At 43.8% G+C, this 23,131-nt stretch overlaps 1 protein-coding gene across 8 annotated transcripts; it reads left to right on the forward strand.

Moving 5' to 3' along the window:
* Window positions 1-876: 876 nt before the first annotated feature.
* On the forward strand, window positions 877-20,360 carry RAB9A (RAB9A, member RAS oncogene family). 8 transcript variants are annotated; one of them, XM_037900595.2, is made up of 4 exons: window positions 2,033-2,180; window positions 10,727-10,759; window positions 11,832-11,922; window positions 19,114-20,360. In XM_037900595.2, the coding sequence occupies exon 4, from the start codon at window positions 19,148-19,150 to the stop codon at window positions 19,751-19,753; it is 606 nt and encodes a 201-aa protein (XP_037756523.1). In that variant the 5' UTR covers window positions 2,033-2,180; window positions 10,727-10,759; window positions 11,832-11,922; window positions 19,114-19,147; the 3' UTR covers window positions 19,754-20,360. The 8 variants fall into 8 exon arrangements, with proteins under 8 accessions (XP_007060268.1, XP_037756523.1, XP_037756529.1 ...); XM_037900601.2 differs by having other exon boundaries at window positions 11,832-11,910; XM_037900551.2 differs by lacking the exon at window positions 11,832-11,922 and adding an exon at window positions 18,959-19,023.
* The last annotated feature ends 2,771 nt before the right edge of the window (window positions 20,361-23,131 follow it).

Here is a 23,131-nt window from a genome sequence, read left to right on the forward strand (position 1 = left end):
TGGCAACTAAGAATGTTTAACAACCCAATTTACTGCAGCCCAAACAAATTCTGAATTGCCTTGACTAGTCCCCAAACTATGGCCCTGTTCACCCTTGAGTACAAAATCATGCTGGCTACAACTGTTTGCATGGGAGTTGTGCAGACAACTATATTGCATAGTAAACCCAGTTGTTATATCTTGCCTAAAATTAGATTAGAGGCTCTTTGAGACAGGGATCCCCCCTCCATTTTTTTAGCACAGTGCAGCCCTAATTGTCTAACGTTTTTGAAGGTAGATGTGTACCACATTCAAAGCCTGACTGATGTCTCATTAGCATCATTGGGGGGTCATGCTATGGAGAGTGCTGCTGTTAGAGGCCAAACAGGTCAATGCTTTTTGTGTGATACAAATAACAGTCCCTGTCCCAAAGAGATTACAGTCTCAAACAGGAATGGCCAACCTGTGGCTCCGGAGCTGCATGCAGCTCTTCAGAGGTTAATATGCAGCTCCTTGCATAGATGCTGACTCTGGGGCTGGAGCTACAGCGCGCCATCTTTCCATTGTGCCGGGAGGGGGTCCGGGGGGGCCCTGCTCACTGCTCAACCCCATACTCTGCCACAGGCCCTGGCCCCACTCCTCCACTTCCCCTGCGGTTGCCACGCCCTTGCTCCACCCCTTTCCCCTCAAGCCTCCTGCACACTGCAGAATGGCTGATCAGGATGGGTAGGAGGCACAGGGATGGAGGGTTAGGCATTAATAAGCAGTGTTGCTGGTGGGTGGGAGGGAGCTGATGCGGGCTGCAATGTATTACTGTGCTCTTTGGCAATGTACATTGGTCAATTCTGGCTCCTTCTCAGGCTCAAGTTGGCCACCCTTGGTCTAAAACAAGATGCTGGTGGATGAGACAAACAAGCAGAGCACAGTGGAGTGTGAGGAAGACAGGATAACAAAATAAGAAGATGGGGAAAGGTCTGTGGACTGAAACCCTGATGATACAACTCGGTGCTGCCCACACAGCCAGACTTCAAGACTAGAATGCAGGTGAGCCCATTTCGGCCTGAATTAGCAACTGAGCACAGGGGAAATAAGAATTTTAATCTGAGTGCCAGGCTGCTGCGTCTGGGTTGCTGATGACTCAATGTTTTTTTCTCAACAAAGATAAGTCTGCAAACTTTTTTTATTTTGAAAAAACATTTATTGAAGTGATTCATGTATAAGTAAATGATCTGATGACCGAGACAGAACAAAAGACATAGCATAAAAGCGCTGTGTCACCCTCACAAACAGATCAGGGCTATTGGGAGAACAAGAATCTGCACAAAGGCAAACAGTTGTAAAAGTAAAGCAATCGGGGCAGTGTGGCTGGGATGCCTCCCCAGTGCTCGCGACCCGTGTGGTCTGGCAGTCAGGATAGGCTCTTCCCCTCCTTCAGCGGCCTGGATGACTGCTTCTCGTGGACTGATCTGCGCTCTGCAATGGCCTTAGCCTTGCTGGTGCTGCAGCCTCCAAAAGCAGGGAACAAGACCTTGGAAAAGGAAGCAGTTCTGGCACCCTGCAGCGACAGACTCAATTGCGGGGAGAGGGCGGGGGCTGCTGTGGGCGTGAGTGAGCGGTGGGGGCGGCAGGGGAGGAGGAGTGTGTGCGGGGGGTGGGGGAAGGGGGTCTGTGGCGGGGGGCAAGGATGGGCAGGGGGCCAGCTCGGGCTGGTGTGTGTGTGTGGGGGGGAGGTGGGCTAGTGGCGGGGGGAAGAGGAGCTAGTAGTGAGCGGTGTGCATGGCGGGGAGGGGCCGTGGGAGGGAATGGGGGGGAACAGGGGACATGGCTGGGACCGGCCGGGCGCGCAGCTCAGTCCCGGCGAGGGGGGGTCCTGGGCGGGGCAAGCGCGAGTGACGGCACCGGGTGACTGAGGCTCCAGTGGATGGGCGGGGCGCCGCCAGGCGGGCACCAATGATCGCAGTTTGGGGGCGGAGCCTCCTGCCAGAGAGGCGCGCGGGCCCCTCCCACAGCAGCGCCCCAGCCCGGGCGGGCGGGGAGTGAGCGCGGGGGTCTGCGGCCGGCCCGGGTCACGTGACCTAGAGGCCCCACCCCCTGCCGCCGCCGCCATGTTGTTTCTCCCTCCCGTACCAGCTGGTGGCTGCAGAGGCGGGACGGGAGCTGCGCAGCCCGGCTGCCGACATCAGCGGCGCCTCCCCCGGCAGGTAACAGCGCGCGGAGCCTCGTCTCGAGCCGGGGCCGGGAGGCGGCCGCGCGGGACGGGGCCTCGGGGCGGCCCGGCAGGTGCGGGCGGCCCCCCCCCCGGCACCCTCCCCCCCCGGGGTTCGCTCCTGGCCCGGGCCGCTGCGTCCCTGCGCTGCGGGGCGGGCGGTGTCTGCGTTTGTTGCCTGCCGGGGGCGGGCTGGGAGCCCCCTCCGCCCACCTCTCACTTGCTCTCCCCGGGTTTCCGGGTCTGGCTTGTGGCCGCGGCCGTCGTGGCCCCGCGCGCGGTTTTCCCGGGTCCGGGCCGGGGGTGAAGGGCGCTGCCGGGGGGGGGGGCCGGGGGGACGCTGGCTGTGGAAACAAGCAATTCAAGATGGGGACCGGGAGTCAAGCCGCTGATCAAACTTCTTCTGCGCTGTAATGAAATGTGGCGTGATTAGCGATCGCGTGACTGTGGGACGGATCCCTTTCCCTGCAGGGCGCTTTCTCAGCGCCGGTTGAAATCACCAGCCTGTCTCAGGTTAACTCGGTTTCTGCGGGGTGCTTTCCTTGTCCCCTTAGCACCTTTCGAAGGGAGATTCCTGTAGTCTGACTGAGAAGGAAGGTCCCTAAACTGTGTGGCTTGAAAAGCTACTTTCCCCCAAGTAACTGTAAGGGCAAGTCTAACAAGGCTGATCTTAAGTAGGTAATTACCGAGATGGGAAATGTCAGTAGCTTACATGCTACCGGCAAGCAGGAAGCTCCCTGGCTAGCCTGGGGGACACAGCTTCAATTTGTGGTGAATTGTAAGCCTTCATTTAAAAACTCCCTTTCTAAATGTAAGAATGCAGTGTCATCTTTCTGACTCTGCGTACACTTACAACCCCAATAACAATTTCGCTGCTGTTCAAAATCCAGTGTCAAGTACTGAATCTGCCAGCATCCACTTTGGTTTCAGATTTAAATGATGTCACTTTCATACAATTGCTGCTTCAAAAAAAGCTGTGAGCAGCTTTTGAGGTAAGCACTGGAGAGGGAGTTGCTCACTGGAGTCATATATAGCACCCGTCTAACAGTATAATAGGTTAACTAGATATACATTTAATTATCGATGTTGGCTTCACAGAGAATTTGGTCTTCACCCTTCCCAGTTCCTGTGGAGTTCGGTTTGCTTTTTAAAATACACTTATTAAGGGACAACTTTAGCTAATAGGTAGGTCTTGTGATAAGTTCTAAAAGTGGTTAGATCCCAACTCCAAAAGTGGGTCGTGAATTCATCTTAATGGGGTTGCCAGGAACAGTGTTAGACTCACTGGGGTCTGGGGTTGAAGCAGAAGCCTGAGCAACTTAGCTTTGTGGGGCCCTGGGCAATTGCCCTGCTTGCCATCTCCTGATGCCAGCCCTGATTCTAGAGCAACACAGTGCATAGGGACGTGTAGTAATTTTGTTGTCAGAAGGGGGTCACAGTGCAATTAAATTTGCGAAATGCTGATCTAGCTGACAGAGAACACTGTGTTAGCCAGAGTTACTAAGAAAAGGAAGTGACATCCCAGGGCAAGAAATTATCAGGCACAGAGAGAATCAGGTGATGTGTGGGCAACAGAGTGGAGGCAGCTGCTGAGAAGTGGACTGCAAAGGAAATACCAGGTAGCAGGTCTCATGGATGGCTGTAGCTAGAGCCTGGGAGATATGGGGTCAGGTGGAGTTGTCCTAGAAGAGAGACTGTTTTGGTAGGGCTGAGGAAGGTAAAACATCCCAGTAGGGAGGTAGTTGTGCATCCACATGGAATGGGAGATGCGCAGGTGGGCCATGAAAACTAATTGTAATCAGCAGAGCAGGGAACAAGACAGAGAAGAAACCACAATAGAGTTGCCATGGGAGAGGCTCAGGTAGCCTGTCACACATGTGATAAGCTGTCCAGCAGAGGATGTGAACTATCAGTACAGCAAAGCAACAGGGAAACAATGCAGAAGGGCAACCTGACCAGTGAATTGCACCCAGGGATGGAGGTAGATTAAATCTGAGACCAAGGGCCTGTAGCATTGTCTGCAAACTACCTTGCACCGGTTTAATTAAATCAAGTTAGTTAAAAATCTGTGTGGATGCTGTTATTTGTTACCTTAAACCTGTTCCTAATTGATATAAGAAACTGAAATAAACCTGTTTTAAATTGAAATAAGGGCTCGCCTACACATGGAGCTATTTGGGAATAGTTATTCTGAACAATGTTGTGTGGACGCTCTTAATTTGGAATGTGTGCCCACACAAGGAGTCATTCTAGAATAGTTAATTAAAATTGAAGTAGGGTGTGGATTTAAATGTCTTTTAAGTGTCGACACTTAGGGCTTGTCTACAAAGTGTTTTGCACAAGTTTTAACTAAATTGGTTTAAAGTAACAACTTTTATTTTAAAGTCTTGGTTGAGAGGCATGAAGCTGAAAGTACTCTTAGGGTATGTCTACACTACGAAATTAGGTCGATTTTATAGAAGTGGATTTATAGAAACAGATTTTATACAGTTGATTGCGTATGTCCACACTAAGTGCATTAAGTCGGCGGAGTGCGTCCTCACTACTGTGGCTAGCATCAACTTACAGAGCAGTGCACTGTGGGTAGCTATCCCACAGTTCCTGCAGTCTCCACTGCCCATTGGAATTCTGGGTTAAGCTGCCAATGCCTGATGGGGCAAAAACATTGTCGCAGGTGGTTTTGGGTACATGTCGTCAGGCTCCCCTCTCTTCCTCCGTGAAAGCAACGGCAGACAATCATTTCACGCCTTTTTTCTTGGGTTACCCGTGCAGATGCCATACCACAGCAAGCATGGAGGCTGCTCAGCTCACCGTCACCATACGTCTCATGGGTGCTGCTGGCAGATGCGGTACTGCATTGCTACACAGCAGCAGCTCCTTGCCTTCGCGGCAGATGGTGCAGTAGGACTGATAGCTGTCGTACGTCTCCTGGGTGCTCCTGGCAGACCTTGGTGAGGTCGATCAGGGATGCCTGGACAGACATGACTGTTCTCCTCTTAGAGCACTGAATGGGAGCCAGAGGGTGCAGGTCATTCTCTTCCTTAAGTTTCGTCTCATGGAGATTCAGTCCTGCCTGGAATATCATGCGAGCTGGAGGCTTCTGCCTCAGGTTGCTCTCCCAACCGGCAGCACCGTGCGGTCGCACCTACCCCTTGCTCCCATGGCTCATGAAGCCTGGACAGTAGTAAGGAGCAATTCAACTGTAGGCTGAGCAAGCGCAGAATGGTGGTAGAATGTCCCTTTGGATGTTTAAAAGCTCGCTGGCGCTGTTTGCTGACTAGGTTAGACTTCAGTGCAACCAACATTCCCATTGTTATTGCTGCTTGCTGTGTGCTCCGTAATATCTGTGAGAGTAAGGGGGAGACATGGCGGGGTGGAAGGTTGAGGCAAATCGCCTGGCGTCCAATTTTGAGCAGCCAGACACCAGGGCAATTAGAAGAGCACAGCAAGGCGCGCTGCACATCAGAGAAGCTTTGAAAACCAGTTTCATGACTGGCCAGGCTATGGTGTGACAGTTGTGTGTGTTTCTCCTTGATGCAAACCCGCCCCCTTTATTGATTTTTAATTCCCTGTAAGCCAACCACCCTCCCCCCTTCGAAATAAAGTAACTGTTGTTTTGAAACCATGCATTCTTTCTTAATTTAAAAAAAAATGAGATAATGGACAAGGTAGCCTGGGTGGGGTGGGGAAGGAGGGAAGGACAAGGCTACATTGCTTACTGTAACCACACTAAAGATCAAACTGTTTGAATGACAGCCTTCTGTTGCTTGGGCCATCCTCTGGAGTGGAGTGGCTGGGTGCCCGGAGCCTCTCCTGCCGTGTTCTTGGGTGTCTGGGTGAGGAAGCTATGGAACATGGGGAGGAGAGTAGGCAGTTATACAGTGGATGCAGCGGGGGTCTGTGCTCTTGTTGGCTTTCCTGCACCTCCAACAGATGCTTCATCATGTCCGTTTGCTTCCCCAACAGATGCTCCCCCTCAGCATCTCATCCTGCCTCCACTCTTTGTGCTCACTTAATTCTTTCCTGGGCTCTGCCACTGAATGCCTCCATGCATTAAGCTGTGCAGGAGGACTGCTTGAGCGTGGAAAACATGTCATCGCGAGTGTGTTTTTTTTCGCCTTCTAATCTGCAATAACCTCAGGGACGGAGATGATGGGGGAGCGTAGAAACGTTCTACACTCTACGATTCTGGGGGGACTGCATGGTCACCTGTGCTGCTGAGTTCGCCAGGCTGACCAAACAGGAAATGAAATTCAAAAGTTCCTGGGGCTTTTCCTGTTTACCTGGCTCATGCATCGGAGTTCAAAGTGCTGTCCAGAGCAGTCACAATGGAGCACTCTGGGGTAGCTCCTGGAGGCCAATACCGTTGATTTGTGTCCGTACTACCTCAAATTAGACCCAGCAAGGTCGATTTTAGTGCTGCTCCCCTTGTCGGGGAGGAGTACAAAAGTCAATTTTAAGAGCCCTTTAGGTCAGCGGAACGGGGTTGGTTGTGTGGACGCAGTAATTTTTAAATCGATCTAACACAGCTAAGTTCGACCTAATCTAGTTGTGTAGACCAAGCCTTAGTGTACCAATAGCCAAGAATGCATTCCTGGGATAGCTGTTGGGCTGTGGGTTTAAGCATTATGGCTTATGGTTATAAGTATCATTTTTAAAAATCAAAATAAAGGGGGCTGGGGAGGCTAACAAGGTATTTCCAATCTGAAAAGTAGTTCATAGTAGAAGGGTTAGAGAACGTAGTAGGGGAAAGGGTTATAATAATTAGAGCTGGCCAAAATTTGGAATTTCAGGTTTCTGGGAAATGTCAACATTTTTTGAAATTTCTTGTGACCTGGAGATTCTGAAAAAAAAAATCATTGAGAAGATTAAAACTGTTGCCATGTGGGCTGCTCTAGGCCTAGGGGGTCTGGGATCCCAGAGCTTCTAAACTCCCGGGCTAGCTGGCTCCCAGCGCTGTCTGACTCCTGCAACCTGGGGAGCCTGCTGGCATGGAAGTCCAGCTCAGTGGCAGGGAGTCTGGAAGCCCTTAGGGCTGCAACATGGGTTGGGGCTCTTGGGGCTTCTGGATCCATGCTGCAGTGCTGGGAGCCTAGACCCTGAGAGCCATGGCTTGACCCAGTCTTCCAATTCTGGCAGGAGGGAGCCCCAGGAGCCGTAGCTGTGCTGTTGCTCAGAAATTGCAGGCTCTCAGCTCCATGACAGGGAGCCTGGAAAGCCTGAGACACCTGCTGAAGTTGCCATTTCCAGGGCTTCCAGGTACCCTTGTGCAGAGCTGAGAGCCAAGCCTCAGTTCAAGCCAGGGCTTCCAGGCTCTGCTGCAGAACTCTAGAAGCCTGGGGTCCCTGACTGTGGAGCAGATCGGCTCATGGGGCTGCTGTGGACTGCAGACTCCTGATACTCACATGAGCCAGCTGGGAATCAGGCATGCTTCCATCAAACCCCTGCCTGCAATTCAGAGAGAACTTATTGAACCTGAAGTGTTTTTCCATGAAACATTTCAGGTTCCATGAATCAGCATTTCGCAGTGAAACTTTCATCTGAAAATTTCAGACCTGCTCTAGTTAGACACTTTTTCTAGTCTATTCTTGTATTTTGAATATGTTTTAAAATGTAACTAAAGGGTCACACTTGGGGCCCCATCTCCCTCCTTTCAGTAATAGTGGTTCCAATTATAACCCTCACCCTAGTTCAGGGCCCTGAACAAGTCTGTTGCAAATAAATACATAGATTGAGGGCCACAAGCTGTCATGTTCTTTCCCTAGAGCACCACCTCCTGCTACTCCTTTTTACTCAGAAAGTACAAGTTTAAATTGGTCAAACACCTGTGAAGCTTGGTGGTTTCTTTGGCACTACTCATATTACAACTTTTAACTGAAATTGTAATCCGTTAATGGCATAGTGGACTATAAACACAGTTGCCTTTATATACCACATTATTCTTAGTATTATAGTTAGTGTTTTGCACCAGACAAAGGCTCAGCAAGGCACACAATTGTCTTCCTGCAGGATAAAAATGGATGATTTAAACAAATTATAAAATAAAAGAAGTATTTAAATACTTTTAAAAAGTAAACCTATTTAAAATGACAAGCTGTATAAGGCCTAAATTTACAATAATCTATTAAAATAATTAAATATGAGGCCACAGAAATGTACTGCTTGGTTTTAAAGTTCTCAGACCATTGAACTTATGGAAGTCACTGACTAAGCACCTGGAACCAAGGCCTGCTGACGTGCTGAACCAGCTTTTGAAGTAGTAGTCTCTTCTGTGGCTGCAGAAAGAATCTTTTTCTCCACTTCAGTTTATTCAGCTAGTTCAGTTCATTGATTAGTTCATTCAAAATTAAGAAATTGAGTGGGAATTGAAAAAGCAGGAATGTTTTTCTTCCAGACTATCTATGAATAAAAACTAGGTGTGAGGATAAGAACTACTAATTTAATATCTGAAAGACATGATGACCAGAAACAATCAGTTCAATTCACTACCGACAAATAATGATTCCTTTGTTTAATAAATCAATGTTTTAAGGGCAAAGCATGTTTATATAAATATTTTTATTGTGTATCCTGCACCTTTAAGGTAGTTTAATTTCGTACAAAAAATAACATCCTGTGTTTGCACACTTTTAATTGTACTCCAGTTTCCATCCAAATAGAACTTAACACAAATCATTAGCAAAAAATTAATCTAGTAAATAAGAAATGCATCATTCACCATTTTCTAACATAAAAATGTAAAAAGTAAGAATCTAACTACATTAAGCTACATAATAGTGTATTGTCCTGGTTATCAAAAAGTACCCGTTTTAGTGTAAAGGATATATTTAGTTGCAAATCAACATGTTTTAAAGGTTACCAACTAATGAGAATTAACCTTTCTTTAGGAAAGAAAACCTTAAAAAGTACAATTGAAATCAAGATTTAAATCTATTATTTTCTGCTTGCCTTTTTAAATAATGATTAAAATCAGTGATTTAAATTGATCCACTCTGTCTTCCTGCAGACTTATTTTCTGGCCACGTGATTAGGAGGGCCTGTATAATCAGCTGCGTGGTTGGACAACCATCGGCATTGTTTCATGTGCTGATGGTACCACTCTATATACACATTCTCCCTGCATTCTATCCTCTGCAGGGGTAGTATGGGATAGCGGCTCTCCTTTTCAGTTAGAGTGCACTGATATGAACATGATTAGGCAGCACGGTAGGTGTGGAAACAAATATTATTTATCTGTATTGTAGCCATATCTGTAGTCCCCAAACAAGATTTGATGATCTATTATGCTAGATTCTGTACAAAAATGCATACTTGTCAGCCATTATTTGATGAAAACTGGGCACCAATTCTCATTATTTGTACCAAGAGTATAGGAAGGTCATAAACTGGTCACAAAGACACTTTTACTTGTAGTGTGGATTAGGCTTCATATATTCAACTACTAGAATTTCTCAAGCAGTGAATTTTATTAGATATCTTTCATCCTGGCTTCAGTATCTATAAAGCAGTCGGGCTCCTTCTCAAGTTCATTTGCACTTAAAAAGGAAACCCTGTTTGGTTTTTGTTTTGTTTTTTAATAAATTTTAGAAATCCCCAGCTACCTTCAGTGGTGCAGTAGCCAGACTACAGAAGGGCCTAGGAACTACAGGATTTGGCATATGCTGTGTATTTTCTATAGTGTCTTTGCTACAATGTTGCATTCTCCAGTCTGCCAGCAAATGAAAATGTTTGACAAATTTGTAAATAAATCAAACTAAATGTAAAACCCTTAATTCAATACAAAGACTGTGAATTTAAATGTTCAAGCCAAGAAACTTTAAATGAAAAGCTCCTGAGGTACTGTACGTATTGTATATATTAAAGCATCCACTTAACAGCAAAAAGATGCAAATTTATCACAGTCTAAAGATGCAGTATTCACAAATGTTGCATTTTATTAAAAATACAGACAAGGTTTCCCCCAAGATTTTAGTGAAGGTTGAGGACATACCTAGAAAAATAGTTTCTGAGAGTCACAAAACTGTGTGTGTTTGGGGTGGGGGACATTTTAAATTCCTTTTTTTGGTTTTGTAGTCAAAATCAGATGTGGTATAAGTTCAGTATTTGATATGACCTTTTCCTGGGGACTATCCTGCAGGAGTTTGGAATTCAATGATCTAATCTTTTTCCATGTCATTCCTGTTATTTACTCTAGATTAATTTTAAAGATGGAGGGGAGGCTTAAGAAAAGAGTCTTGTGTATGGCTTTTCATAGTAGGTTTTCTTGTTTTGGGGCTTCCTTTTTGAGAGGGGCATGACAATGAATCTTGTATTATATATTCACAAAACTGTTCTAGAAAAACTGATTTGTGTATCTATCCATCCTTAAACCAATTGGTATGCTGTGTGTTGGTGATGATATATGAACTATCAGAGTAAATGTGCACGTACAATCTCTTGATATATTACAAGTAACTATTTTATGCTTAGCTACTCTTAAAGCAAAATTGGCTAAAACAAATTGGTTACACATATTGCAAATTAATGTCTCCTCATTTGCAGATGCTGAATGATGATTTAAGCTGAACAATCAAGGTAAATGCTTTTTGATGTAATATTGCAGTGTTGTTGTTGTTGTTGCTGTATTGGTCCCAAGATATTAGAGACACAAGGTGGGTTAGAGAGACGAGCTTTCAAGTTACACAGACCTGAAGAGCTCTGTATAGCTTGAAAGCTTGCCTTTCATCAAAAGAAGGTAGTCCAATAAAAGATAGTACCTCACTCGCTAGTCTCTCTTGACATATGTTGATTTCTTTGTGTATGCAGTTATATATCATAGATGTTAACTGTGTTCGAAAACAAAATATAAATTCTGTAGAGTTCAAAACAGGTAAAAAGAATACCAGTTGGCTAATCTAAATACTAAAACATTAAACAGAGTGGGAGTAATTTAGACCCATTATTTTAATCATTTGGGTTTTTAAAATTGAAATTTGAAAACTTGTGCTATTGTGACTTTAGATTAAAATTTATAACAAACTAAGATGCTGGGTTTTTAAAAATGCTTCTACTTAGAAGGATCTTACATGAATTTTATAAAACTTAATGTGGAAAAACAAAACAAAATATTGAAAATTATAACCCTGATTCTGCAAAACCACGTAAGTAACTATAACTTTAATCACATAATAGTCAGTTGTGGAAGCATCTGGAGTATCAGGTTCTAAAATTGTATCTTTATGAAACTTTCCTTAGTGACATAAAATCTTAATCACTTCAAAACAAACTTGTGTCAGTGTTAACAATGAAAAGTTAATTTAGACTTTCAGTACATTTAACAAAGTTATTGTGAGCTTTTTTTATTCACCCAGGCTAAAAATTTCAAAAATAGGAGCCCCCTAAACTGAGGCTTTTAGAACTATATTTAAGAATTGTCTGTACATGAGATTATTCTGGAATAACTCCATCTGTGGACACTCTTTATGGAACTGAGTACCATCTGGTTTAGCTTAATCCAAAAGTGGGTTAAGCAAAACCTGAACAAGGCACTCAGGAATGGCTATTGCTCTTCAATTTCACATCCTACCTTGAAAATTAATTCAGATTAAGTGTAGACAAACCCTTAAACACCTGAATGATTTAGGAATAAAAATTCCATTTACTGCAGGCTGCAGACCCTGATGGAGGAGTACTGCCTGGTTAAAGCTGAAATGCTTCAATTGACTTGAAGTCCAGTATATCAGAAGGTGGCATTGATTGTAAATATGGCAAAGGCTTATTTGCTTATCAGTTTGTGTTTTAAGTTTGTGTTCTCACAGTAAGGATGTTAAAGAGGTTTAAGTTTAAGTTATGAAACCTTAGTAGAGAAAAATCTCTGTGAAATCAGGGAAACTTAAATAAAAATACAAAGCATCCACTTTAGCAATTCAAGGCTATGAAATGGGAAGAAAGACATGACTTTAAAAATCCATGATTTTTAGCTGCTGTGTTTAAAAAAATCCTTAGTGTGTCTGAGTCCCTCTTTTCTACACAGATGCAATAAATATGGGCACTAGCAAAGTGTCGTGAAGTGATCTGAAAATGAGATTTTTTTCACTGATGTATTTATTAGTCTAATGTGCTGTTACTGTAAAGCCTAGTTAACTGATAAAGTAACTTGTAATTAACAAAGGAGGAAGAGAGATATGGAACCATGGTACAAGCTGTAGCTAAGTTGTTTTCTAGTTATAAACCATAGACATGATCCTACAGAGACTTTTCATGAAGTCACATGCAGGGCCGGATTAACTCTCCTGTGGGCCCGGGGCTATTAGATTTTGTGGGGGCCCTGTATACAAGTCTTTTTCCTAATTTAAAACAAAATAATCAAATTATGGCATCGAGGCTATTAACGCTATACTAAACTTGCCTTTTAATTAACATAATGCAGTTCTGTGGTTACATTTCAGTCTTAAAACATGTAGAATATAGTTAATTCAGAATAGCCTACTTCTTACCTAAGAACAGCTGTTATATTAGTTTCTTTGTGGGAGGGAGTTTGGGTGCAGGAGGGGGCTCCAGGCTGGGGCAGAGTGTTAGGGTACGGGAGAGGGTGTGAGGTGCAGGCTCCGCCCAGAAGGTGCTTGCCACAGGCCAGGGTGGATTTGATTGAAATCAAATTGATTTAAATCATGATTTAAATCACTAGTCAGAAAGACTCGATTTAATCATGGATTTCTACATAAAAGTGAAAAGGAGTACTTGTGGCACCTTAGAGACTAACAAATTTATTAGAGCATAAGCTTTCGTGAGCTACCGCTCACTTCATAAAAGTGCATTCTTGTTGGTTGTTATAACTTTAATACATATTCTTCACAGATAGATGTAGGTTTCATTTTTAGAAGGTACACACTATACATTTTTAAGTGATTTATTTTGAAAACTTTTCAGATTATTTTTTCAGCTATATCAGAAAATGAATGATTATTTGGTTATTTCATTTACCAAAGGTAATTGAAGCAGATATTTATGAAGTCACTGGTAGGTGAACCATCTCCAATTCAACATGTTAATTATTAATATTTGGAGGATTTTCTTGCCATGCTGTATTAGGAGGAGAATATCACCAGACAGACATTTTAATTGTTTTATTTAACTAAAAGAATAACATTATGTATTCTGGATTTTTTTCTTCAACAGCAAACATATATTTTAACAACAAGAATATAAATTTTTGATTTTAGTTAAATACTCAAGTTTTTTAAAATCACATTTGTTTTTGTTAAAGTTAACTAAAATAGTTAAATGAAATATTAAAAAAAAAAATTAAATCGACTGTGTCAGTCAGGTCAACATGAGAAACTTAAAATATTGGCTTCTGCAGCTAACTCAGTCATCTTCACCTTCATTTTCCTGTTTGTTCATAATCTGGAAAAGAAAAACAAGCTTTCCTGCTTTTTCAGATCCCAAACAATTTCTCAATTTGGAATGAATTAGTCCAAAGGAAGAAAATAGTCTTCCTGCACCGGCAGAAGAAGCTACTGCTGTTAAAAGTGAGATTATCACTTCAACAGTCTCTGAATCCAAGTGCTTAAGTGACTTCCACCAGTTCACTGGTGTGACTTTCTTTAAAACCTCATCAGCAAATATATATTTCTTGAATGGTTCTTATTCCCAAACTGGGTCTCTTTTACAGGCTGCTGCCATTTTAGGTTTCCCCTTCTAGTGAGAGAATGGTATGATAGAGCTCAAATCAATGAAGGCTACAGTCAGACCTCAAGACTTCTGGAATATGCTGCTCTAACAGTTTTGCTTTTGATTCTACTGCCTATCCCTCCCTTCTCACATTTATCTCCAGACGAGTTCTCGTTGTCCAGATCTATTCCACCCCCAACAATCTTCTATTCATTGAACTTTTTGAAACTTTGCACTTTTAGAGAGAGGTAAGGGATTGACTCTGTGTACACAAGTTTGTGGAGGGACAATAAGGTTGAGGTCTGTTATTTCTTACCTCTATATATTTATTTATTTAAAAACATTTTTTGCGGTTAACAAGCATGTTATCTCTGGAGACACAAATCCACAGTTTGAGAACTGCAAAATTAAACATCTCTGATGGTATCTTATAGACTAAGCACTGAGTCCCATTGGATAGATAGATTTAACCTAAATAATCTATACAGAAGCCCGTGGAACCCCATAAGATTGGGTCCCTAATCCATGAACTACTGGAACTCATTTACAAAACTTTTCTTAAACATTACATGAATAATTGTCTTTTACTATAGAATTAGAATTTATAATCCCTGTTTCATGATGAGATATATTTGAGCTATAATGTAAACTATCTTTAGATAGGTTTTTTCCTCAAAAAGCATTTTATCAAAAAAATCATTGATTTTTATCCTCCCTGCCACAGGCAGCTCCCGGGCGGCAGAGCAGCAGGGCTCAGGCAGGTTGCCTGCCTGCCATAGCCCCATGCCGTTCCTGGAAGCGGCTGGCTGCTGGCATGTCTCTGCACGCCCCTGGCGGGAGGGGGACACTGTGTCTTCGTGCACTGCCTGCAAGCACCACTGCTCCAGTTCCCGGCCAATAGGAGCTGCAGGGATGGTGCTGGGGGTGGGGAGCAGTGTGCAGAGCCGCCCTCCTCTCCCCTTCCCACCATGAGCCACAGAGATGTGCCAGCAACCGGCCGTTTCCGGGAGTGGCATGGGGCCACAGTATGAAGGCAGCCTGCCTGAGCTCTGCTGAGTGGCTGGACTTTTAGCAGCCTGGAGATCGCAATCGACTGACAGAGGCTCCAGGATCGACCAGTCGATCGCGATCAACGGGTTGGTGACCACTGAATTGTATATAATTATGGATTTATTTTTATGGGGGCCTCCCTTAGCCCGAAGCCCTGGGCTGCAGCCCCTAGAGCACCTGCATTAATCCGGCCCTGGTCACATGCGAGTAGTTTCATAAACTTCAGTAGGCTTCTTGTGTAGTTATGCATTGCTCAACATCTTTGCAAGATCATGGCTATGGTTGCATATTTACTAGGATGTAAAAGTTTGTGAAAGAAAATTGGCCACTCTACTACTATTTTCTTGTTAAATGACATTTTAAAAATATTAGTGTACTCTAACCTTGTACATATGTCCAGAAGGGCACCACTACAGTGTTGCTTATCTTCAAATAGTGTAGTCCAAGGATGAATACATTTATTCATCTTGCTGTGGACAAAACTTTATAGGCAGTGGCTACCTTCTTTTCTCTAGTTTTGAAATCCTTTCTGCATTAAGGCTCCCAGTTTTTACCTAACTTCGGGCATTTAAAAAAAAAATTTCTTACTCTAGATAGGGCCTGTAAGACTGAGCATTACAAAAAAGTGGGAACTGTAGATGGAAGGAACCAGAGCACACCTGAAATTCCAGGAGTCTGGTGCAGGCCTTGATTCTACATCAGCACATTGTCATGTGATATGTATGCCAGTTTATACAGCTCTCAATTCTGTAAAAGCAGCTCTGTTTTCAGGTGATATGTATGCCAATTAATAGTAGTAATTAAAAAAGTGGGACATTGTTCTTCATAAGAGAGATGGGGTGGGTGAGGTAATATTGTTTATTGGTCCAACTTCTGTTGGTGAGGGAGAAAAGCTTTTGAGCCAAACAGAGCTCTTCTTCAGATCTATTACCTCACCCGCCTTGTCTCTCATATCGTGAGACCTACATGGCTACAACTACACTGCACACTGCACTTTAGGGATGAAGGAAGAAAGACCAAGTGGGCCATATAAAGGGAAAAACCTCCAGTGACTGAGTGGAGAATATCCTAATGCCTTTCCAACTCTGACTTTCTAGACAGGTGCTTATTTTGCTGAACTAGTTTGACCTTTCCTAATTGTCATACATTTATGGGGATAGTGGGTAGATTGGTATAGGAACCTTAGGCCACCTACACTGTGGGTACTAAAGCCGCATAGATATGGTGGGGTAGGTATGCTGGCATAACCCCATAGTGTAGATACAGCCTACAGCAATGGAGGTGGCTTTTCTGTTGCTGTAGGATCACAGCCTTCCCAAACCCTACATCTTTGCGGGTATCTAGGTTGATGGAAGCATTCTTCCATTAATTTAGCTGAATCTATGCTGGGGGTTAAGTTCGCATGGCTGTTGTGCTCAGAGGTGGGAATTTTTCACACCTGAGTTCTGAAGCTGTGTCGAATTAAAACTTAAGTGTGGAGTGGGCTTTCAGGTTAGGTAGCTTAGGTTGCTGTTAGAAATGTTTCTATGACTTCTTTTGTGTTTAAATTGACAATTATAACACTTTTTCTGGAAGCTTTTTTACAAGTCTGGATGACGCTGAGGAAAACATGCAGGCAGCCAAACTATACCAGCCTTCCGATTCTTGCTAGCAGCAGTACTGAGCCAACAGCGCAGGAGCTTGCTAAAATTCTGAATGTAGATGTGGCCTCAGTACTTTGAATCCAGTTAAATATGTTGAGTACAAGAAGTGTGAGACAAACATTGTAAATGTTTCCATCAAGGTTTTGTAGTGGACAGAATAAGGTCTGGTAGAGCTCACACATTTGCAGCTGTTGTGGCTGAAGATGTTTCTGCAAGCAGGGTGAATTGGCTCACATAGAGAATGCAGTCTTCAATAGAAAAAGATAGACCCATAACTGTTTTTAATGAACTTCTGCTCCTTAGGGCATTCTGTGCCAAAATAATAAAAATTCTGCACACAATATTTTAATATTCTTCAAAATCTGCAAATTTTATTTGTCAAATAAATGTGGAGGCTCCAGCAGGGCATTGGGGAGCACAGGCCACTGGCTGCACAGAGATGGGAGATCACTGTGCAGCTCTCTTCCCTGCCCCAACCCCGAAAACATGGACTCAGTGGTGAGGCTGCACCCAGCCCTGACACAGTGCAAGAACTGGGCCTGCCACAGAAACACCCGTTGGCCCTGCCCCTCCCTGTGGGTAGGCAAGCTCAACCAGGCAGAGGCTTAGTGTGGGGGGGATTCAGGAGTGGTTTGAGAGGGTTCTGTTTGGGGCAGTCTGGGTGCGGGAGGCTCAGTGAGGGATCCAGGTGCGGAGGGGATCTGGATGCACAGGGGTTTGTTGGGGGATTCTGAGTACAATGGTAATGGGACTCTGCAGGGGGTCCAGGTGCAGCTGGTTGGGGCTTAGTGGGAGGGGTCCAGATGCAAGGGGAGTGGGGCTCAGTGGGGTGGGGATCCAGGTGCAGCTGGTTGGGGCTTGGTGGGAGGGGGATCTGGGTGTGGGTGGCTTGTCGGGGTGGTCCAGGTGCAGGGGGACTGGGGCTCATAAGGAGGGGTTCTGAGTGCAGGGGGGTTCGGCTCGGCAGGAGAATCTGGGTATGAGTGGGTCTGGATGCATGGGAGTTGGGCAGATGGGGGAACAGCTCCCTATAAAGGGATCCCTCCCTCCTGCAACTAAGGGAAGGGGGAGTTTGCAGAGCTTCCTGCAGCTGGGGGAGAAATCGGGTAGGTCTGACCCAGCCCCGGATGCCATGCAGGGGAAGAGGAAGTCCTGTCCTGCCCAGCCAAGACTAGCAGCTGACCTCGGTGCACGGTAGGAGCCACGAGCCAGGTCTTCCCCAGTCCTGCCTCACAGTGATGTGCCTCTCCGCCAGCTGCCCTGGGCACCCAAAACATACTGCTGGGTAGGGTTGCATAACCGCTCTTGTGGCTTGCCTTTGCTTCCCCATCAGAAAATCATTTTTCTGCACATAAATTCGCATTAAGTCATAAATTCTGCACATGCAGTGGCACAGATTTCCCAGAGGAGTGAACTTCAGTCTATATACAAAATGCAAACACTGAGGGTAAAGTATGGAATGAGAAGATTGAAGAAAACTGTTCTTCTGGTGGTTCACATTTTGCTGCAGTTTAAAATAAGAAAATAGAGCAGAACAGATATGTTTGGTTTTATATTTCTTGCTTCTACAATGAAGCTTCCACTGTTTTTGGCAAATTAATGTAAGATAAATGAATTTTGGTGCTAACTGAAATGAGGGACTAAAAGTGGCTAGATAATAATGAAGTCAGGAACTCTCCAAATGCCTGGCTTTATCCCTATCTTCCCCCTCAGGGTTTTCAATGAATGTAAATTATGACTTATTGCATATTATGGTCTTTAGCTAGACCAAATTGACACCTGACCAAATTGGCACTAACTCTGGTGGTTTTGTAAAGTGGACAGGCTTCCACTATTTCCTGGGAAGAGATTTTCAAACTCAACAGTTTCTTAGCTCATTGTTTAAAAGAGTCCTTTGAAATTCATAACACTTCCCAAGGTTTACATTAGTCATGTCTCCTAGACAAGTTACATACAGTCCCACAATAACACACGTCATTTGCATTTCTAATATAATGAGCTCCTCAAATATTTTAACTTTAACTTTATTGAATAAAGTTTGTCCAGGATATTACAGGAAATTGCCCCATCTGTCACAAACCTCATTTGAGATTGAAAAAAAGAACTAGATAAGTTCATGGAGGATAGACCCATCAATGGCTATTAGCCAGGATGGGCAGGGATGGTGTCCCTAGTCTCTGTTTGCCAGAAGGTGGGAATGGGTGACAGGGGATGGATCACTTGATGATTACCTGTTCTGTTCATTCCCTCTGGGGCATCTGGTGTTGGCCACTGTTGGAAGACAGGATACTGGGCTAGATGGACCTTTGGTCTGACCCAGTATGGCCATTCTTATGTTCTTATCCAGTGGGAAGCATGCTACTTTTAGACACTTTTAAAAATTATGAACATATTTAGTCAATTCCTTCTTTTCTTTTTTGCATTTAAGGTTTAGTGAGCAATGGAAATCCTCAGTGACTTGGGCCTAACACTTTATTTATGGGTAATGCATGAGTATGTGAACAATCCAATATTTAACAAAATAAGTTGTCTATATCACAAGGGAAAAATGTTCGTTCTGAACAGGTCTCTCTCATGTTACAGGACTCAGAAATCGGGAGGATCCGTTTCAACAACAATGGCAACAAAATCGTCGCTCCTTAAAGTAATACTCCTAGGTGATGGTGGAGTCGGGAAGAGTTCACTTATGAACAGATATGTCACTAACAAGTTTGATACACAGTTGTTCCACACAATAGGCGTGGAGTTCTTAAATAAAGATTTGGAAGTGGATGGACACTTTGTTACAATGCAGATATGGGACACGGCAGGTCAAGAACGGTTCAGGAGCTTACGGACTCCTTTCTATAGAGGTTCTGACTGTTGCCTTCTAACTTTCAGTGTAGATGACTCTCAAAGCTTCCAAAACTTGGGTAACTGGAAAAAAGAATTCATTTACTATGCAGATGTCAAAGAGCCTGAAAGTTTTCCTTTTGTGATATTGGGTAACAAAGTTGACATAAATGAAAGGCAAGTGTCTACAGAAGAAGCCCAGGACTGGTGCAGGAACAACGGCAACCATCCCTATTTTGAGACTAGTGCAAAAGATGCCACTAATGTTGCAGCGGCCTTTGAGGAAGCTGTTCGAAGAGTTCTTGCTACTGAAGACAGAACAGATCACTTGATTCAGACAGATACAATAAATCTTCACCGGAAGCCTAAACCCAGTTCATCTTGCTGTTGACTGTTAGATTTTTTTTTTTTTTGCCAATAAAGTTCTGACAGACTTACCCTAAAAATAAGAAAAGGAGTAATAGCTCAAATATAAGTGGGTTCCACCCTAATATTATTAAAATATAACATTCTGCTGCTTTACTGGGGGGTAGGGGCGGGCTTCCATTCAGTGAGTGATTTTTTACTGAAATCTTCTGTTTAGAAAGGTGTCAGCTAAAAATGTTCATTTAATACAAATGTGTAATTTGCAAAGTTAACAAATCAAATGATAAATACTTAAATGTAATTCAGAGGAACTTGAAAGTTCTAGAAGCACTACTTTTGGGTTTTTTTTCCTGTAATTCAAATGCAAGGAACAAATTTTATATGTATGTATATTTTTATGAAATTAATATTCCATTTTTGGTTCACTAAAACCCATTTCATAACAATAATGCTAAATATTAAAGAACTTCAGTCTCATTACATTCCTTTTGATCTGAGTGGTACTTCATCTCTAATGTGATTTTTTTTTTTTTAATTCTATATAAACCTTTAGATTTCTGCTATTAAGTACCTAATGTGACTAGAACTACTGTAGATTTTAAGGTGGGAAATAAACCTCCTGCATACTTAAATGTCTGCGTGTTTTCCCTTCATCTGCTCTTCTAAAGCCTTGTTGAATTTTGCCAACAGGTTACTTAAAGCTGCATTTGCACCATACAGCTAATGAGACACGTCATGCTAGGAACTTGATGTGTGGCTGAAAACTGACTTGTATGCAACTGAAGTATCCCCTCCGTTCACAGAGCTGCTCCTTGTGCAGAAGCAGGGCTTCATCTGCTTACATAAGCAGCAAATAAGTCTTTACTCCTGTTATCCGTGTAGAGCTAATGAATCCTGTTCTCTCTCTCTCTCTCTCTCTCTCTTAGATCGACATGGGCAATAACAGAACTTCTTACTTTTCAGTCAGTTATGTCCCCAAACACAGGTACATCTGTTCCTGAGGGCATAGCTTGCAGTGTGGAACCTTTTATTAGTGGTGACCCTGCTTGACTGCCAAATCCCATTATAAATGTCCAGCGCTGGCAGTTACAAAATCATCTATACTAAAAAACAACCCACTTTTATAGATGTATGTTCAATACGGTAAAATAGAACCTCATGCTGTTAGTAAGTCACTTTCTAAAAAGAATTGTACCTTTAACTTTCTTACTATTAAATATATGCCTTTTCTTAACTTTCTGAGATAGTGATGTAGAAGAAATATGTTAGCATGTAAATGGTTCTTCTTAGGCTGGGAAGATCATAGAATATCAGGGTTGGAAGGGACCTCTGGAGGTCATCTAGTCCAACCCCCTGCTCAAAGCAGGACCAATCCCCAACTAAATCATCACAGCCAGGGCTTTGTCAAGCCTGACCTTAAAAACCTCAAAGGAAGGAGATTCCACCACCTCCCTAGGTAACACATTCCAGTGCTTCACCATGCTCCTACTGAAATTTTTTTTTCTAATATCCAACCTAAACCTTCCCCACTGCAACTTGAGACCATTACTCCTTGTTCTGTCATCTGCTACCACTGAGAACAGTCTAGATCCATCCTGTTTGGAACCCCCTTTCAGGTAGTTAAAAGCAGCTATCAAATCCCCTCTCATTCTTCTCTTCTGCAGACTAAACAATCCCAGTTCCCTCAGCCTCTCCTCATAAGTCTTGTATTCCAGTCCCTGAATAATTTTTGTTGCCCTCCACTGGGCGCTTTCCAATTTTTCCACATCTTTCTTGTAGTGTGGGGCCCAAAACTGGACACAGTACTCCAGATGAGGCCTCAATGTCAAATAGAGGGGAATGATCACATCCCTTAATCTGCTGGCAATGCCCCTACTTATACAGCCCAAAATGTTGTTAGCCTTCTTGGCAGCAAGGGCACACTGACTCCTATCCGGCTTCTCGTCCACTGTAACCCCTAGGTCCTTTTCTGCAGAACTGCTGACTAGCCATTCAGTCCCGAATCTGTAGCAGTGCATGGGATTCTTCTGTCCTAAGTACAGGACTCTGCTCTTGTCCTTGTTGAAGCTCACCTGATTTCTTTTGACCCAATCCTCTAATTTGTCTAGGTCCCTCTGTATCCTATCCCTACCCTCCAATGTATCTACCACTTCTCCCAGTTTAGTGACATTTGCAAACTTGCTGAGGGTGCAATCCACACCATCTTCCAGATCATTAATGAAGATATTGAACAAAACCAGTCCCAGGACTGACCCTTGGGACACTCCACTTGATACCGGCTGCCAAGTAGACATGGAGCCATTAATCACTACCCATTGAGCCTGACAATCTAGCCAGCTTTCTATGCATCTTATAGTTCATCTCAATGAGAGAGTTGGAGTGACTTATGGAACTCTTCCTGGATCACAGGTTGATGTCCTAGGGTTAAAAGGTCTTGGAATGTTCTGAAACAGTCTTATGACAGTGTTGGGGCTGCTGCCTCATCTGACAAAGATGACTTTCAGTGGGGAAAGGGATTGCCAGGTTCCTTTGGTGCCACTTAGGTCTGTTCTGAGACTGCTACTGACGTCTAGCATAGGAGGGCTGACTAAAACTGCAGATCTAGGCTGAAAAAGTCAGAAGGTTGCTAATCAGAAGAGGAGTGAGGTTCTGGAACAGCTATTCACTAGAAGTAGCAGGGGAAAATAATCTCACTAGTCTAATTTGACTATAGGTTTTAATGACAATCTCCAAACAGATCACTGAAAAACAAAGGTTGGCAAACACTGGCAGGTCCATACCTCTAGGTTCCATTTTACTGCCATGGGTGGTCAGAGAAAAGTGGAGGAGGAAGGCAGGCACTCTGCCTTTCATGCCTTTGTGGAAACATGAAGTGGTATGGGACATGTGACTACAACTGACACTACTATTCAGTGGGCTCCATCCAGTCTTTAGCCCATGAGTACCTACAGCGTGATCCATGCTGACATATTTGAACTATGCACTTTTGTTAACATTCAAGGATGTACTCAGTAAGTACACTGTCAATGCACTAAAAGGATGTGTGTGTTTGACCAGGTAACAAAAATATTTAACTATAGACAGACACCTCAGGAATGGAGGTTGTCTGTAACTCTGAAATGTTCAAAACTCTGAACAAAGCACAGTTTGGGCTCCAGATTCAGCAGCTGCCACTACAGGCCAAGTTTCAGTGGCATCTGAGCTTTCTACTCAGCCCTGGCTGGCATAAGTTTGCAAGCTTTTCCTTTTGCCGGCAGATGGTGTATGTGAGAGAGAGAACAGCTTATCCCCTGGGAGAGCTGGGGGTAAAAAAACAGTGCAGGGGCAGTGGTGAAAGCAGTGCAGACCCCATTGCTGCTCCGCTGCCTCAGGCTGGCAGCCTAGATGTGCTTACCTTGAAGAT

The sequence above is a fragment of the Chelonia mydas genome, chromosome 1, assembly GCF_015237465.2.
Source record: "Chelonia mydas isolate rCheMyd1 chromosome 1, rCheMyd1.pri.v2, whole genome shotgun sequence".
Lineage (NCBI taxonomy): Eukaryota > Metazoa > Chordata > Testudines > Cheloniidae > Chelonia > Chelonia mydas.

What these genes read in the sequence shown, in the direction of transcription:
- RAB9A (XM_037900551.2), top strand. Translation starts at nt 18,971, where the DNA reads ATGGAAATCCTCAGTGACTTGGGCCTAACACTTTATTTATGGGTAATG. An exon ending in TATTTATGGGTAATGCATGA is followed by an intron (nt 19,024 to 19,113) that starts GTATGTGAACAA and finishes CTCATGTTACAG; the next exon opens with GACTCAGAAATCGGGAGGAT.